The 20,266-nt window shown below is 30.3% G+C and overlaps 1 protein-coding gene across 11 annotated transcripts in view; it reads right to left on the bottom strand.

Moving 5' to 3' along the window:
- Positions 1-20,266, bottom strand: part of LOC143245038 (dynamin-1-like) — a 63,749-nt gene that overhangs the window by 36,133 nt on the left and 7,350 nt on the right. For 8 of the 11 annotated variants that reach the window (XR_013025441.1, XR_013025442.1, XR_013025443.1 and 5 more), the window contains exons 3-10: positions 19,436-19,585; positions 13,704-13,907; positions 12,445-12,543; positions 9,652-9,760; positions 8,826-9,020; positions 6,171-6,309; positions 3,812-3,879; positions 2,771-2,909 (exon numbers count right to left, since the gene is read on the bottom strand). Coding sequence is in view for 7 of the 11 variants with exons in the window: in XM_076490820.1 (XP_076346935.1) it covers positions 2,771-2,909; positions 3,812-3,879; positions 6,171-6,309; positions 8,826-9,020; positions 9,652-9,760; positions 12,445-12,543; positions 13,704-13,907; positions 19,436-19,585 (1,103 nt within the window). In the remaining 4 variants the exon portion in view is untranslated. Of the gene's footprint in view, positions 1-2,770; positions 2,910-3,811; positions 3,880-6,170; positions 6,310-8,825; positions 9,021-9,651; positions 9,761-12,444; positions 12,544-13,418; positions 13,623-13,703; positions 13,908-19,435; positions 19,586-20,266 lie in introns of all 11 variants that reach the window. The other 3 variants (XM_076490821.1, XM_076490824.1, XM_076490826.1) reach the window with 1 other exon arrangement.

The following is a 20,266-nucleotide window of genomic DNA, read 5'->3' as shown; positions in this document are numbered from 1 at the left end:
CCAGCCAGTTGCTTTTCCTCTAGTCAGCAGTTTAAATTTGGTGACAGTGCCAGATAGCCTTGGCTACTTTGCCACAACAAGTGTAGGATGAGTAAGTTTGGTGGCAATGGGAATCAAATCCAAGACCATCAAATCACAAGATTTTCACCACTACACCCAAAGCATACTGGTTGACATTTCTGACCATCAAATCACAAGGTTTTAACCACTACACCCAAAACATACTGGTTCACATTTCTGACCATCAAATCATGAGGTTTTAACCACTACACCCAAGACATACTGGTTCACATTTCTGACCATCAAATCATGAGGTTTTAACCACTACACCCAAAACATACTGGTTCACATTTCTGACCATCAAACACAAGGTTTTAACCACTACACCTAAAACATACTGGTTCACATTTCTGACCATCAAACACAAGGTTTTAACCACTACACCCAAAACATACTGGTTCACATTTCTGACCATCAAACACAAGGTTTTAACCACTACATCCAAAACATACTTGTTGACATTTCTGACCATCAAACACAAGGTTTTAACCACTACACCCAAAACATACTGGTTCACATTTCTGACCATCAAATCATGAGGTTTTAACCACTACACCCGAAACATACTGGTTCACATTTCTGACCATCAAATCATGAGGTTTTAACCACTACACCCGAAACATACTGGTTCACATTTCTGAACATCAAACACAAGGTTTTAACCACTACACCCAAAACATACTGGTTCACATTTCTGACCATCAAACACAAGGTTTTAACCACTACACCCAAAACATACTGGTTCACATTTCTGACCATCAAACACAAGGTTTTAACCACTACACCCAAAACATACTGGTTCACATTTCTGACCATCAAACACAAGGTTTTAACCACTACACCCAAAACATACTGGTTCACATTTCTGACCATCAAACACAAGGTTTTAACCACTACACCCAAAACATACTGGTTCACATTTCTGACCATCAAACACAAGGTTTTAACCACTACACCCAAAACATACTGGTTCACATTTCTGACCATCAAATCACAAGGTTTTAACCACTACACCAAAACATACTGGTTCACATTTCTGAATGAACTGCTCACTCATATACAGTTTTTAAAAATATATCTACTCTTTGTCCCCCAGTAACTAGTTTTGTCTTTTGCCCAAAAAATGAGATGTTACCAAAACACAATGCAATTATAGTTTGAGAAAGAAAATACTGCAACTGTTCTCCTTGAATGGAGTTAAAAGTTTGACTTAAGTTTAAATACCAGTTTTCTCAAGGTCTATGATCAAATTAGACTGAAGAAACAGAAATAAAACTCCTAGACTTGATCACAGAAAAAATGTTTAAGTAATGATATCAAAAACAGGTGTTATATTTATGAATAACTCAGATTGTGTAACTCAAGTGGATTCGATATGCAGTTATAAATGGTGTTTGGAAGGGCCCAGCAAATAAGTTAGGCAACAAAAAAGTGAAACAAATGAATACTTCTATTAATTGTAACTATATTACCCAAACAAAACCAATTTCACTGATAAGTTGAATTACATTTAAATTTACTTCAAATATAATTTACTACGTAAATAAACTCAACTTTAATGCCTGTTTATATAAACAACCACACTGAATGAAGATGCTTATACAATAAATAATTAAATGCAATAAATAAATGCTTATACAAGTGTTATAAATAGACAAAAATGTTTTATTGTTTAACTGCTACTATTTATGCCATTTTAAGTTATAAGTTCTTTGGGAATTTGAAACATTATTTATCTAATCTAATCTTAACTCATCTAAAGAGATCCATATTTTTACATTTTAGTTAGTTTTATAATAAATAACATATAAATAAGGAGAAACAAGAAATGAAGACCTTACCAGGGCTTTTATTTTCTCTCTCTTTAATTACACTTAACCCTATTTTTTTCTACACTAATGGTAGTATTGCATAAAATTTGTATTCAATTTGGTAATGCACTAAAAATCATATAATAATGACTATATGAAAAAGCATACAATTTCCATTAACTATCACAGTTTTTCTGGTTTTTCTAACCATGCAACAAGAGTAGTTACAAATTCATCCAAGATAGTTATCTTTCCTGTGAGAATGAAGCTTGTAATGACACAGCAAATGCCTATTCTCGACTCAGAAAATGACATAATACATCATTTGATTGATGAAAAACATGAGTTTCTATTGGTTATACGTAATATATTAACAAACCCTGAAGAGAGGTCGTGACAGGTGGGTGTGGTCAGAGGGGTCTGATTTGGTTACAGAACCATCAAATAAACAAAAGATGATTGAAGACTAAAAATTATGGTCTGAACAATAACAATTTTATAGTGAGTAGTTTACATTAAATTTGGTATTTGTTGGAGGGGTGGTAAATAAAACAGAAAAGAGAGGATACCTAAAAAAAAAAAGGATTTTTTGTTTTAAATACTGCCTTATAAAATTAAGAACTTAAAAGTTATTTGTTACTAAAATATGGATTATTAGCTATAATTTTATGTTATACTGACTGGTATGACAAACAAAAAGTAGTTAATTACATTTTGAATGTAAATCACTAAAACCTCATGAGATGAGCAGTAAAAGATGGTTAAGAAATTAAAATTAATATTAGGATGTGCATCGTAACCCTACCCATATAAATACAGTTTATAAAAAAATACAATGGAATTATTGTGAATTATACTTTTTGTTTGCCACACAAAGATCAAACTATGCAAGGACTCACCTTTTCTGTACACTTCCTAAGGACATTGCCCAGCTCACTAACAACTAAGTCCACACATTTTAGAGAAGGTTCCTTCAGCCTGGCTATCTGTCTTTTAACAATAGCTTCAAATGCCATATCTGGAGTGAACAGTCCAACCCTGAAATGTAACATTACTTTCTGACTATATACATATACTTATGGACTATTATTGTGTTGTAAAACATCAGTTTATTTTAAAACACAGTGCTGTATTTGTAGATATAAAATAACAGTCAGTCAACTGCACTCATTCATGGTGTAACGAAACTAGAATTTAAAATACAAAGAACTATGTAACCTGTGAAACCATATTATAATACAAACTTGTTTACAGATAGAAAATGGTCTACAATTTAGGTGTTAATTTATTTAAGTCACCAAAATGTGAATTTTAGTAAATAAACTATAAAGTATAGGTCTAATTTATTCTTTGGTTTGTTCTTTCTGTTGCAGGAGACTAATTTTGGTTACTTCACGGCTAGTGATCAAAGCATATAAATAAAGTGGCCCTCATATAGCAGAATGTAAGAAAATTGTTTGCTTTTGATATATAGCTCTTTACTCAATCACTAACAACACAGAACTCCTTAAGTATTTGTACAATACGTAATGCTCTACCACAATTAAATATACATTATTATTCTGCTGACAAACTAGTTACTCATATAGTTACTAATTTTTCTTATAACACAAAATGTAACTTTCAGTGAAGTAAATAGAAGATCACATTCATTCAGTAGTGACTCTTCAATTTAAAATAATATAATTAAAAATGTCTAATCTAAAACTTACTGAAGGACATTTATGCTTGTACAACCTGTATTTTTATCATTTAAACCAACTCAAAGATCTTTAACTTTAGACATCAGTTTACAGCAGAGAATCATTATTATTCAAAGAAAGTGTTTGAAAACAACTATGCAACTAATAATACTAAAGCTTACAAAATTACTAGTATTTCAATATTTCAAAATGAGTAATTAGAAGAAATACCTTTTTGCAACAAAGCTGTTTGCTTACCTTATACCATGGATGTTTCTGATTGCAAATGCAATTTCTTTTCTTAATTCTTTTTCATCAAACTCCATCTTTTTTTTGAAAAAATATAAAAAAGGAAATTATTTTAAATAAATCCTATAAAACATACTTACATAACATAAAAAATTAAGCCAACAACATTCCTTCAGAGCACTTTTTCACTTGGTTTTTTTACAATTGTAACTCTAAAATTAATTGTCTCAATCACTTTGAAAGTTCAAAAGTTGTATACTATACAACAAAATATTTGCAGTCATAAAACAAAGTAGGATATACTTTTAATCCTGTATAACTTATGACCATATCCCTAACCCTAATTTATTCCTTAACACTTTCTGAGACTCAGATTTACACTGATTTCTTAAACAGGCTGTACTAGTTAAGCCCTTTTACTGAAGCCTTGAAACAGTTCTCACACAATTAAAATGTTTTGAAGCCTAACTTTTTGTAAAATTATTAAATAATGTCAGATAAATTTAGTGAATTATTTCAACAGCACAGTATTGTGTAGCTCTATCTTATCAGTTCTGAAATACATCAAAGAGCAAAAAATAGCTTTTCCTTTCACCACTTTTAGTTAACTCACAATATGCCATCAAAACAGTTGTCTTTCATGTACGTTTATTTCAGATCCTTGACGTTTTTTTCTATCTTAGATAACGTTTTAAGCTCCCCCCCTCCTATTATATTCATAGCTGACTACCTACAAAGATCTACACCCTTGTGCAAATTAATTGAAACAAATAGTCATTTTACAATATTTTCAGCATGGTGGCCGGTGTAGGCTCGCTGGACCTACTGATTTCCTTTAATAGTCTTTTTTTCACACAGACAGCATCATTAGCTGTGTTTGCAGAACAGTCGATCTATTTTTAGGATATATGACAAAATTTTGAGGAATATTATGTCATTTGAAATTGCATTAGAAGATCAAGGATACCAGTCATAAAACAACTTCTTACCAACTCAATGAAGAAAAAACAGTATCAATGGGGTCTGAAATACAAGAACTGGATGCAAGAACAATGGAGGAAGGTGTTATTCATTTGACTTATTTCTTCGTAAAGGGTCAAAGAAGTCTGCATGTTCACATATCTCCAGGTGAGAAACTTCGAGAATCTCACATCAATCAGTTCGTAAAACATCCCTTGAAGAAGACGTTTTGCAGCTACTATGGCATCAGAAGCTTACATATCGTAGAAGGTATGATGCAAGGACCACAGTACATCGAAGTTTTGCAGAGAAGAGTCGTTTGAAATTGAAAAGGATTTCCAGATGGAACTGGCATTTTTCAGCACGATCTGGCTCCGTACCACACATCGAAACTTGTGGAGAATTTTATTACTACAATGCAAATAAAGGTGCTGGACTGGCCTGGAAACTCTCCGGACTGAAATCCTATTGAAAATCTTTGGGCGATTTGTAAAAAAAAAACTTTGGGGGAAATGACTGTACTATGAAAGATAAGCCAATTGAGGTCATAATTGAGGTGTGGTACCACAATCCAAAAATTAGTAAAGATTGCAGTCAACTCGTGGACTTGATGCCAAAACGAATCAATGATCTTGTGAAAAATAAAGGCGGTCATATCATGTATTAATTTGTGAGCAATTTGTGGATTCTCAGAAATAAAACGCAAACAACTGAAAAAATCGTAATTTTCCATCTTGTTTCAATTAATTTGCACAAGGGTGTAGCTTAGCTCATCTAAATAATTGACAGATACAAATGTTTTTCTAAATCTGATTACCCCTATTTACAAAACATTTTAGCAGTTGTTTCATTGAAAGAAATAGAAAAAAACTAGTAAGCTCTCATACTGTATGAGCTTTAAATGTGGCTACTGTGTCAGATAGATGGAGGTTAAATAAGGAATCTGAGAAAAGTTAAAAATGACAGCACTGAAAATGGATATTTACATAAAGGTTAAGGAGAATATAAACATGTGTAAGTAGTTATACCAGTCTTGCAGCAAAACTATTAGTCTGTAACTACATTATATTTTTCTATTTAATATAAATAATGTTTTTTTTGGGTTATAAATAAATATTTACAAAAAATCAGTACATCAGCTGGAATTACATGTATAGTAAAAATTGTAAATAATGTTCTACAACTTGGGACATTTTTTTTAATATTGTCATTATAATAAAAACTGAAACAGAAAAATTAAGTTTCTCATATCCCTTATAAATGTTTGAGTAACAAGTAAAGGTAATATAAAGCTCATTATTTTCCTCAATATTTGATAACAATTATTATATTCCAACACTGGAAAATCTGGGATTTTGAAATTTAGAAATACACAGGAAACAACAGCTTGTGACAAATTTTCACTAACCTTAACAATTTCAAATGGAAAACGTTCATGAAACAGACGATTGATACGAGCACCACCTGAAAGCTCATTGGTATTTACAGCTGCAGAACCAGAGCCTTCAATGTTCTGTTCAAAGTCTGTCTGTAGCTGCTGAATCATTCTGAGGTACAAAATCCAATGCAATATACATAAGACATCACTTCACACCTGGAGTTCACACTGTACTATTGTTAACAAACTATTTGAACAAATATTTCCTATTAAGAAAAAGAATTACAAAACAGATACATATATAGGTATAACCAACATTTCTTAATGCCTGTTCTGTTTATAAGAATGAAATTTTGGTGAACTAGTTTCGTGACAAACCAGTCCACATCTTCAAATACACTGCTAGTCAAAATCTTAAAACCAATGAAAAAATAAGAAAATATGCATTTTGCATTGTTAGACAACCATTTATTTGAGTAGAGCTTCAAAAGATGACAATAAAAAAATGGGAAAATAAAAAACTTTTTAGCATTTAATAGGGAAAATGTTAACAATATGAAATTAGCCTAAATACTAGTTTAAGACCATACTGAAATGAAGCCTTAATCGGTAAACACGTAATGAAATTTAGTCATTTGTGTTCAAGTATTAGCATTGTCAACATCTCCCACTGACATCTCCTATGTTACACTGAGTAAAAACATGGCAGAATTGTCAAGCTGCAAAAGCAAGGTCTCTCTCAACGAGATTGAGCAGAGTAAAACTGCTGTTGCAAATTTCTTAAAAGACCCTGAGGGATACGAAATGAGAATTTCAAATGGTTGGCCCAAGAAAATTTCGCTGGCGTTGAACAGGAGGATTTGATGGGTTTTCCAGCAAGACACCAGCCGATCATCAAACCAGATTAAGGCACTTACAGATGCAGAATGCAACTCAAACACAATAAGACAGCATCTACAAAAGAAAGGCTTTAAAAACCATAAACGTCTTCAAAGGCCATGCCTTCTTCCACACCACGAAACAGCTTGGTTAAACTTTGCTGAGAAGCACCAAACATGGGAAGTAGAAAAGTGGAAGAAGGTTTTGTTCTCTGATGAGAAAAAATTTAACCTGGATGGTCCAGATGACTTCCAATGTTACTGGCACGATAAGGATATCCCACCAAAGATATTTTCTACACGACACAGTGGAGAAGGTTCTATCATGATCTGGGGTGCTTTCTCCTTCCATGGTATAATGAAGCTTCAGGTTATAAAGGGGCATCAAACAGCAGCTGGCTACAATGGCATGTTGGAGAGAGCATCCTTATTGACTGAAGCCCTTCACTTGTGCAGAAATGACTAGATCTATCAGCAGGACAATGCTGCAATCCACAATGCCTACAGGCCAAAGGACTTTTTCATGGCGAATAGCGTTATTCTTTTGGACCATTCAGCGTGTTTGCCTGAACTAAACCCCATTGAAATTGTCTGGGGGTAGATAGCAAGGGAAGTCTATAGAAATGGACATCAGTTCCTAACAGTGCATGATCTTTGTGAAGCCATCTTCACCACTTATTGGAATAACATTCCAGTCAGCCTTCTGCAAATGCTTATATCGACCATACCAAAGTGAATGTATGCAGTTATTCGCAATGATGGTTGTGCAACTCACTACTGAGACCTCTTGTTGGGCATTTCCTACCCTGTGTAGGACTTCTTTTTGGTATGGTCTTAATCTTTTGACCAGCTGGTATTTAGACTAATTTCATAGTGTTCATATTTTCCCTATTAAATGCTAAAAAAGTTTTTTATTTTTATTTCCCTTTTTCTTATTTTCATCTTTCGAAGCTTTACTCAAATAAATGGTTGAGTCAAACAATGCAAAATGCATATTTTTATCTTTATGTTCATTGGCCTTATGATTTTGGCCAGCAGCATATGTATTTCAAAAGAAAAATTCAAAATATTATCTTCTCCATCTCTGTCAGGTTTCTTTTTTTCTTAACTGTTACATTTTTAAAAGAACAAGGAAAAATTACCAGAACCTAATAGATAAGCATCTGTGATTAAAATAGCTCAAGTTCTCAAATATAATGTACATAAGTTTTGACTGTCAAACCAGGATTGTGATGTACAGTCAAATCACTCTACAAGTATTACAGGATTTTTTTTTTCATGTGATCCACATAAAATTTTATTTAAGAGTGCCAGAAGGGAATTTCTTTTTTTATTCTGACATCATAAGATTAAGCTAAAATTATAGATCAATCACATTGATTTGTGAAATCTTACTGATGGCTATTATTGTCAAACACATGGTTAAATATTGAAAACACTGGTTGCTTTGGCATGCCAATAAAATTACAAGTGCTGAAACTTCCAAAACTGTTCTGACAAACCTACTAAGGCTAAGACGTAAAAACAAAGAACCACATTAAGACTAAACATGTTAGTAAGTGTAAATAATTAAAATACTTACTAGCTTTAACTAATATATAAAGCAAATTTAACAGTCAATAATACCTGTGAAAAAAAACTATACCTAGATTAAACACTAAAGAAATTTCATTTAAAACTTCTCACCCTAATGGAAGTATAGTACCTTTATATTAATAAGACCTACATACGAGAAAATGAGAGAGAAAAGGAGATTTTAAGAAATGTGTAAAAATTCTTCAGAAAATAAAAAATTTGCAATTCTTACTGCATCATAGCCTTAGTTTTACGTGATGGATCATCAGGACGAAAATTTTTATACTCTTCAACTTCCTTTTCCATGGAAAGTAACTGACGTTGTAATTTTTCCCTCAATGCTGGCAATGTGTCTCGGATATGATTTGTAAGTTGCTGATTAAGTACCCGTTGCAAATATGGAGTTCCCATTTTTTCTGCCATATGCCTATAGAATTTATAATTTAATTAACTTATGTTTTTGTACAATTACAATGATGTTCTGTAGAAAATACCTTCACTATACAATACTTAGCACTGAGTCAAGTCACATTAAAAAAATTAATCTTTGCTATAACTGAAGACAAGCTTACTTGTTGGAAACAATAGCTTCATTTTTTTTTTTTATATTGGATTTATTTTAAGGTGATGTACCAGCCTATTTTATCTTACACATTTTTCTTAACTATCATTACCATTAAGATATTCATTCTCACAGAAAGTAATCTATTCCTTTCGTTAGATTATCAAAATATGTTGTGAAATAACAATTTTGTGACTTAGGCAAAACTAAATTTTAGATAAAACATTACAAACTTTACTGTCAGAAAAATAAATATAATACTTAGAAACACAGATGTTGTCTTCTCATGAATATTCAACAGTTAAAAATTTTAAAATCATTGAGATTTACTAAGCCTTCTTGCTATGACTTGCATTTAAAATGTATCATAAACTTTCAAACACACTTGCAAGCTAATTCCTAAGATAATTTTGAAATAATATCTCTATATCAAACTGAAACAGAAGTACACATTGACAAAAGAAAAAGATAAAAATTCTGAAATCAAACAACCAACCTGTAGCTAGGATGACTTAAAAAGAATTTCCTCTCTGCATCAAGAGCTGCTTTAATATCTTTTCTTCCTTCAATATCCCTCTGGCTTCTGTTCACCACACCAACATAACCTACAAGATATTTGATACTGTCCACAAAACTTTAGCAGAATAACTGAAAATATTCAAGAAGTTAGCTTTTCTCCTCAGTACAGATATCTTGATTCACTTCCCTGAAAATGCTTGAAAATACTGGTATAACCAAATTTTCAACTTAATTATTAAACTCCCAAGGTAGGAAAATCTAATTCTTCATTATACATTGTCTTTATACAATCACTGTTCCACATTCTACAGACTTGTATATTATCATGTTTGATGATGGCATTAAAGTAACATGTGATACTGGTTCTGATACTTTAACTGGAAGTTTTTACTTTTAAATTTAAATTACCTTAATACTGCCAAAGTGATATTAACTGACTTAAATGTTTCGTACTTTTCTCATTTTAATTGCTGCACAAACAACCTTTATTTACCAATACATTTTACTGTTAAATTACATTTAGGTATTCTGCTTTGCAAGTTTGTATTATTCTATAAGAATAGTCAATAAACAAACCAGGTATTAATTATTAGACTATTCCAGTAAGCAATTCACAAGTTCAGTAATGTGTTTTATAAGAAAGGTGAAAAAGCACAATAACATAAAATGGCTACATTTGCTCTCTTCAGTGCATTATAAACAGAGTATGTTTCCAAAAGTAACTTTCATGATACTTAGAAAGCAAATTGGAGATAAAAGTAAAATTAAGATGAATTGAAATTGAAAAAATTATATAATTTAAATGTTTTTGAAACTAAACTTCCAATAGTGCAGCACAAGTGCTAACATATTTTTGTTGCAATCTTTTGCATTCAGTGTGTACATATATACATACAGAGCATATACACACTAATACGAATAATAATCATATATATATGCTTAAACAAAAACCAAATGAAAAAGTAATTAAAAAATAAGCTTGCAAAATGCAATCATGAGGCTAATATAAAATAAATATAGGTGCACGTGAACTGAACACCATATGTGCTACGTAGGTCATCCAAATTATGTTGTGTTATCCAATCACATTGTTGCATAGTTGATACCTAATTATGTGCAAGACAGTTTCTTTACATTCACTATGTGTTGTTACTTTTATCTATTTTTGTGCATTATGATTGCACACCAGGACCTAGAATATTGGAAACATTATTCAAAGTCATTATGAGATGGTAATATGGATTTCTATACATGTGGGTTATATAGAGATCCATATTTTAAATGCAAAATCTTCCTACAAATGCAGGGTTCTGTATAAACTTAAAATCCAATAGGTGTTTTGTGGCTACATAATGTTAATAAAGACAACTTTAACAATCTTAACACTACAATTCTGTTTTATATGTAACTGTACTTAAGTTTTTTGGATAAGAAATATTCATTAGTAGTTTTAACCTTTATTTATCTTTTCCAAAAAAGGAATAATTATATAATGCATTTACTCTAAAGGAGATGAGTAGCAAAGAGGATAATCAATTTCCTTGATGGCAACACAATTTCAAAATTTAATATTAATTATAACATAATTGAATATTTAATAATCAAGTTTGATAACAACAAAATAACACCCTTAATTTGAACAAGACTGGCTGTTACGAAGTTATAAAAGTTAAATTGACATTGGTGTGAAATTTACTTTTGATTGTTTTTGATTTAATTAAAGCCTAAAGTTAAAAACCTGAAATGCTCCAGTACAAGTGCAAGAATTACGTTTGTATTTGTGTTGAAAAATACTGAATATTAAAAGGTACAGAAAAACATATTAAAAACAAAATTATACTATTAAACTTTTTTATAAATGTCTTTTTCCCCCTGAAATTGTTATTATATTGTGCCAAATAAAACATTATCAATGTATATGATGTCAGATCTAGAAGAAGCATGTGATTCTAGTTTCCCAAAAAAAATTAACAGGGAAAGCAGGTTGGTAGGACTTGTCTTAAAACTGAAAATTTCTAAATTAAACTTTCAAATTATGTTTGTATTGTGAGAGAACAAAACAGCCACAAAAAAAAAAAAAAAAATCACTAGGGGTCATTTGCATAATTGATCTACACATCTTCCTTTTGAGATCTTATTAGAACTGCTTGCATTTCAAGTTCTATGTAAAACTTAGAGAAAGATGTGTATTGGAAAAATGCAAAAAAATTCTACATATTTTACAGGGATTAAGGCAGACAAACTCTAGGATCATTTTGACATACACTGATAACATTTTACTGGAATACAATTCATATTTGTAAAACAAGGTTTCTATTAAAAACTTGTCAGAATTAAGACTTTTATTAGTTTTTTTTTCTTAAACCTTGAGATGATGACATAAGACCAACCCAGTAATAAAAATCATATCGTCACACATTACACATTCCCTTGTGATGCGGACTTTTAAGCAAGACATATGGAGTTTGAATATCCACTACCATATAATGATGAATACTTTATTTAAAGTAAACATTAAAATATACTTCTTTGCTGATACACACAAGAAGAAGCACAGAAAAACAAAATTAAAATTTTACAGATATGAAGTAAAAAACATACTGTAGCTCTCTTATAATGTTACACATGTAATATATCGATCACTACAGCCAGTTAGAATGAATACATCAAAAATATATGTTGCTAGAAAGCCATATTTAGTATATCAATAAGTCTCTGGGATTTCAGTATATTATAATCAATGCATTTAGCAGCAAGAAAAAAGTCTAACCTCTCCGCAATGGAAGAGTCTTGTTTTCAAGAATGTCACGAGCATCTGTTCCCTCATCCATCAGATCTAATTTTGTGATGACTCCTATGGTGCGCATCCCTACAGGTAATAAATATATATGGCTTATAAATATATCACATTAACTTAAAGCCAACTATTAGTGAAAACAAGATACACATGCTTAGTTATTGACATTACACACAATTCATAACAAAACCAAAAAGTGCTCATGCATTATCAAGATTTTCATAGAATTTACAGATTATAAAAATATTAAGATAAATCATATTAAGAAAATAGGTTAATCACATCAATAGTATATATCAAATAGCTTTCAACATTTAAAAATTTAGGCTACCTGATTTTTAAGTACAAGCTCAGCAGTAACTATACACGTGAATTTTGGTGTCATTAAAATTAATTTTATCTTAGTCTTCAAAACTTCAAAAAAGTAAAAGAAACATCAAAATAAAAATATTTGGATCTTAATTTATTTTCAAATTAGTTGTTGACATTTAAGAAGCAGCTATCACTCAATTAGTTTTTTATTGATTATTTACTACAATGACTTGACTTTAAATAATGCATTAGTTGACAGCACCCTCTTTTAGAAATTTAAAAATATTTCATTTGAAAACATTTGTTTGAACTTTTTATCTAGCTATACACGCACAATGTATTATTTTAAATTAACAAATAGAAAAATCAACATCCACAATTATAAAACCAGTAACATGTGAAACTAAATCTTAGGTGAAAACATTCAGAAATGTATCACAAGTTGCTCATTACCAACTGAGTTGCAGGGGTCTTTATTAACATTTAAAAGAGGTTTTAAAAGTAAAAAAATGTTATTTGTTTATTGTATTAATGTTTTACTAGATCAGTTAGCATTCAATGTAGATGAGTTAGTTGGAGAAAAGAAAAATGTTCTTGTTAATATCTCACAACGTGCAAACATTTTATGCCCAAACCTAGAGGATCTACCTCCATTGCTAACTTCAAAGCATCTGATGTGACTAGATCAGCATTGGCTGGAGTAACAGCCAAAATAATGCAATTTTCCTTAGAAATGAATGACATGATTAAGCCATGTAGTTTCTTTTCAATGTCAAGTGGCTGGTCCCCAACTGGTACTCGAGTTATTCCAGGAAGGTCAATAAGTGTCAAATCAAGAACTGAAAGAAAAAAAAGAAACAACAAAAAAAGATGAATACATGTTTATAAAAGTTTTGGAAAGGAAGAACTCATATCTTTACCTTCTGGATCAACTTCTTTGGCAAGCTTTAGGGCATCAGAAGTAGCCACATCTTGATTTGCAGCAGTGACAGCAAGAATGAGACAATTCTCTTTACGAATAAAAGATAGAATCATATCTCGAATCTGATGTTCAATATCAACAGGCTGGTCACCTACTGGTACTCTTGTCATCCCAGGTAAGTCAATAAGGGTTAAGTTTAAAACTAAAAGAACCAGCAAAAATGAAATTATTTACCAATATCATAGGTAGCATAATAAGGATTACATTTAAAACAACCAGTAAAAATATTTATTTATCAATCTCACAGGCAATCAGACTTCTCAACAGGGCTTCAAAACTTAGAACAAAATATCCATGGTTGCCAAATTCAGATGGTGAACAGTTATGCCATTTCTTCATATCATAATGGTACCTTGTTAATTTTGGATCTGTTCAATGTATATAAAAATGTGTGTTGATGTTTGTGACATTGTGACTTACTCTAACAAATATTCACTGGAAGCTGGTAAAAGTTGTCAGAGTTTACCTTTTTAAAACAAGTATGTGTGTGATCATTATGTAATAATTACAAGTCTAAGTTAGCATTCTTTAGCATAACAATTGGGTTGAGTGCCAATTACTGTTCAACAGTGCAATAAGTAACAACTGATGGTCAATTACTGGCTGCCTTTCAAACAAGGTGCTCAGCTATCCAATTGAAGCCATGTTTCTTTTGACTGCAAACTGTGTAGTTATGAAGCAGACTAATCAGGTGTGACCAATTAACAAGTAATTTTACTAGCTAATCTACAAAAATGTAAATCAATCTGATAATTTCTCATTTTATCAACAGTTGTATGACAGATGCATCTCTACATACGGGAAACAACATGACACCTACGAGCTCAGATACAATTTATACATTAAGAATTGGTTGAACCCATATATTACATTCATCTCACATCTACCTCAAAACATATGTTAGATGTTTATTACTCCAAAATCTAACAGTATTTTAACCTAAAATGAGTGCATTTTTATTTACTTTTTTCATGCAAGCACAAACCAAAACTTTTGTTCCATGAATATACCTGTATGACACAACTTTTCTGCATGTTGGAAATTTGTACATAGGATTTTGAGCTACTGAGAATCCTGAAGAAGTTAATAAGGATTAAAACTAATAGAATTAGCAAATACTATAATTTAGAAATATCACAGGTATATAAATATAGGTTATGTTTAAAACTGAAAAAAATACTCATTTATCAGTGTTTTAAAAACATTCATTTATGAAAATAATGCTTTCTTCTAGAAATACACAATTAGACCAAATCATATACACACACAAATATGGAATTCAAAAGTTAAATTTTCCAATGACATTAAGCTATATTATACAGAAGGGTTTTAGCAATTTCACAATAAAAAGTGTAAAATATTTTTTAAACCACCTGTAATTGAGCAAACAGTTAATACTCAGTTGAAAAGGAGTGCACAGTGAATAAAAATAATCAGTGACAGAAAAAAACAAAATACTTGTAATGCTGTAAAATCTTAAGTACAGGTATACCATTTTTTCCAAATCAAACTTAATTAGACCTCAGGTTTTCTGTGATAAAAACAGCAACACTGACCACAACATTGTTGAAATTACTTATTTCTGGTAAACAGCTAAACATGGACTTGAAGGGAAACGGAGAAACTAGAAACTTTACACACGTCATATGAAATATGTACAAGACTGAAATCAGATAAAGACAATCTTCCTCAGAAAAATGTAGTAAACATTTATTGTCCAAGATGATAACATTATTTAACACCATACTGATAGAGCATAATAAATAGTAAGCAAAACCTAGTGTATTATAAAACAACTGGAAGAATGTAATTACACTGTATTGGTAGTTATAATGCTTAAATAGTTACATTTCAGTCTAGCACCAAAATCTCTTATCAGGCATATATGCTTTTCTAAATAAAGTCTCAGACCATATACTTTTCATTTAGTGTTTGTTCTCAAGAATTTCATTTACTGAAAGCAAAAGAGAATGCAGTAAAGCATTTTACAAAAAAATGGAAAAAACTTTCACAAGTCTAAGAGATTATTTACACAATTTATTGTGAATGCTTAATCATTGGTAATTAATGGATGAATCTGAAATGTCAAAATTGTCAGCTAGGCTAAAAACAATCAAAATTTCTATTTTTTTTCTAAACATGTCACATTATTATTAAGAGATTCAAAATACAGCATAAACAATCCTACAAATAGAGGATTCCATAATAAATCCAACAGGACAGTGTTGTTCAGTGCAACCATTCTTACCCAGTGTCAACAGTAATTGCATTAAGACTAAACAGTGAAAAAAATGGAATTGAGAAATTATTTTTCCTTGTATTAGATAATGTTGCAAGCTTTGTCCAGATCTAACTTTTTAATAATAAATCTAACAATTTTTAAGAGGCTTAAGATAGTACTAGTTTAAGTAAAGAAATAATGTGAAAGAAACATGAGTAAAAAAAAATCAAATAAAGTAAAAATTCAGTGTTATCCACTGTTAAACTGATGAACTAATGTCAAAAGTTTAGTAATAAATGTTGCAATTATATACATAAACAGATATACAGCTAGTGCAAGTGAGTGATTACTGACATGTAATGAAAACATTTTATTAATTTGAATTTGTTTATTAACCCTTTCAATGCCTCGCTTCATGCATCCTGCCCCATGAACTAAGTTTCACCACTGAAATAAACTTGTAATCATTCCTATACTTTGTAGAAGAAAATTATTCTATAAACAAGTGTATTTAATTTTATAACCAAATATTTGACTTTTAGTTGTTATTAGCTCATTCTGAACCCAAACAATAATGTTTCTAAATATCCAGACTTTTTTTTATGAACATTATATGGCAACATTTATAATTCCTAAAATACCCAAACAAAACAACAATTTTGACCTTTTAACTTCAATTCAAGTGTTGTTTTATCAGTTCCAGATAATTACTGTTTGTCAGCTTCAGTTAGGGTGTGATACAACTACATGTACCTCAGTTTGAGAAGTTATAAGCTAGCAAGTTAAACATCTGTTAAAAGCTTTTTCTGTTATTTTCAAATTTAGAATGAGCTTTTATACATGTTCCTAGTTTTATAGCACATTTAATTTTGATACATTCCCAGGGAAGATGCAAAGCTGGTAAATAAAAATTAAGGAGAATCTACCACTTGTTTTAAAATAATTCATTTAAACTGAATTAAACTTTCTGTTTGTGTCCACATAAATATACTTATTTACTTTATACTGCAAAATGTTAACATCAATTATTACCTCTTCAAAACTGCCGACAAAACACAATTACAAAACTAGGATACTGAGAAAAGCTCTATAGAAAATAACAGGTTAAGTAACCCCCCAAAAAAAAGAAACACTGTGCTTACAGCATGAAAAAACAATCTGTTTCTAGCTTTGCTTTCTTATGAAAGGAGTAAATAATGAAACAAAATGACAGCTAAGCCAATATTGGAGAGAAGCATGAAAAGTCAGAGACTGTATAGTTTGATCGTTCATAAAGCACAAAAAAATCAATAGCACCAGCTGTTAGATCCACTATTAACTGTTTCATTAGTTTTTAATAATTTTTTTGAAAAGTAATGAACTGTTATCAGAAGTTACTCTGAATATTAATTTTTCAAGTTTTCTTTAATGAGAAAATCCACTAGTTTCAAGTTGCACAAGATGCATCCTGAAAAACAATTGTATTGTAAGTCCCATTTTTTACATATCCTCTGTGTCATGTGTTATAAAGTCAAAGAAAAATCAGATAATGATTTTCAATGAGCTCAACCTTTCAGTCACAAATTCATTTAATAAAATCTTAATTTTTTGTTTTTCAATTATAATCATTCAAAGCTTTCAGTTTTTATTTATTGTAAGTTCCTTAAACATCATTTTGAATTATCCACAAAAACAATACAATGAAATGAAAAATTTCAATGCAATTATTTATTAATAGATATTTCAGCTATTAACAAACTACTGAGCTAGGCTAAATAAAAGCAGGTGCATGTTATTAGCTACATATTCAATTTACAAAATAAATTATAAACTTTATCTAATTTCACAGTGAATTTAATTAGTACTTCACAGGCTTTTATTAATTCTAGAGATAGTTTTAAAAAAATAAAATAAGTTTGAACCATGTAACTGGGGAAAAAAAAATACATCACATGCTCATGCCACAAGCAACTGCCTTCTTAAGCTTTCCTTTCTATGTAATATTGGCAACCTTTCATATTTATACTTACAAAACAGGTTTGAAGTATGGCATAGTTTTACAAACATGCACATATACCTATGCTTTCAAGTTTAGACTACAGTAAATAAGTTGGATATGACTACACATACAAATACAATTCTAGTGATAATTGTACAACTTCATTATTTTGGCATCCTAATTCTGTCACAAACATTAGGTTTACGCAACGATATTGATCTTTCTAATCAATTTCTAGTCCTCATGTTAGCTTACAGCTCATGGTTAGGTAATCAATACACAATATAGTGTTCATATTAAACAAAGCTAGGATATCTTTAAGATACAAAACAATGATATTTTCATATATTTTAATTTTTAGGAGCTGGAGAACATCACTCATATTTCTTACATATTGACATCTTGCACCTTTAGTTTCATTAACTTTATTATACTTCACCACTAATCTCCACTAACATGGCCATAAGTAAACTTTTACACTAATACTTAATAGTAAGCAAGTTCATTTCTGATTGCATTTGTACATCTATAAGTTAACTGCCCCACAGTATCTAGTGTACTACCAACAAAGACATTAATTTAGGAAAAATATACAGCAAAAATAATACATAGTTTAATCACAACTCACTTATGTGGTTTCAATAACAATTTCATTGGCACTATACATATATATATAAAATCCCAAATAATTATATGAAAGTACTTAGAGAAAACACTAACTATGTAAAACATCAAAATCAATCAAGATAGCTGTGAAAAGAGCTCTTAACTTTCTTATGACTTGTAGAATTTAATTACACATGAAATGTTTGATACTAGATTTATCTCTTGAAGCTTAAACAATGTAATATAAAAACAATTCATCCTTTTTTAAAAATATGACTTACTTTTATATGTCTATGGGAAGTTTTGTGTAGAAAGTTAATCTGACTTATTTTAGAAAGATTTCCTAGAAATTCAGCAATCATAGAATATTAACAAAATGCAATAAAATTGTTAAAATAGGCTCTAATGAAAACAATTTGTGAATAACCTTCATGGTCTGTATGAAAGGTGAACTGGCTTAAACTTTGACATTCAATTATTTTTCTCTTATCAGTTATAGATTAACATGCACCCAGTTATTGAATTTGTTTAGCATTAATAGAATCCAAACTTAGATTCAGCATATGAGCTGAAGATATAAACGTAATTTTAAGATTAATATTCTTGTGAATAAATATTTTTTTGTATAATAATTCAGTGATAAGTTTTATACACTGTTCAATTTCCTCTGAAAGAAAAATGATCATCAGAACATTGAAAAGTAGGTAACTTTTGAAATTTCATCTTGATATCATCAATATAAACAATAATGTGGTAGTTGAAACACACTTAACTGAATAGTGATGTATTCCAACATATTTAACATATATGACCCAATAACTATATTGTAAAACAAACATGTCCACTACAATATCAGATTCCTTACCATGAGGAGAATATACTCTCAAATTAATTGGGACAGGAGAAATCCCCTTATTAGCTCCTGTGATTCTGTCAGTTTCATCTTCAATTTCTTTTCTAATTGCTTCAAAGTCTGTAAATTTCTTTCCTTTGCAGTGTAAAAATTCTCCATACTCTGTAAAAATTTCAGTATGCTACTACATATGCATGTTCTTAAAAATTTTTACATTAACTAAACAAGTATTATTAGGCAAAAAAAAGCTTAAATAAGTGTCATTAAGTGATGAACCACTAAATGTGAAACAATTCTGAAAATTATGGTGTTTTAAAAGACAGCAAGGAGAGTATTATTATAATGGTGTAAAAAGTATGGGTGGTGGTGATAAGGCTTTTAATGATCTTTAGTTTCAAGAAAACATTTAACACAATATTCATTATATTTGGAAAATGCTGACTGAATCATTAAATGTTAGGAGTTTCATTTCTGTTAAACATTTTATTAAAATGCTAAAATTATTAATATTAAAGTTATTACAGTATCTAATGAGGAAGACATTACTATACAATGTCAAAACTTGACAAATTTTAGCCACTGGTTTAAAATTTATTTTTTGGATTGTTAGAAAAATGTTTATGTTAAATATCCTAACATAAATCAGTTTATGTAAGTTTCAGTTTCTGGTCAGTATATTTCCATGTAAAAATTCCATTCAAACTGGTTTTAAAGAAAAACTTGCAAGTACTTATGTCAAAGTAAAATTAGTATTGATTTTCTTGATAACAGAACCAAGGTCTCAAGAAATAATGCAAGTGTATAGAGCATAGATGTATTTTATCACTATACCCAACCCTAACT

This window comes from Tachypleus tridentatus, chromosome 2, assembly GCF_004210375.1.
Source record: "Tachypleus tridentatus isolate NWPU-2018 chromosome 2, ASM421037v1, whole genome shotgun sequence".
NCBI classification, from domain to species: Eukaryota; Metazoa; Arthropoda; class Merostomata; order Xiphosura; family Limulidae; genus Tachypleus; species Tachypleus tridentatus.
Note: the sequence above shows the minus strand (reverse complement) of the source record. Positions and strands in the feature narration are given on the sequence as shown.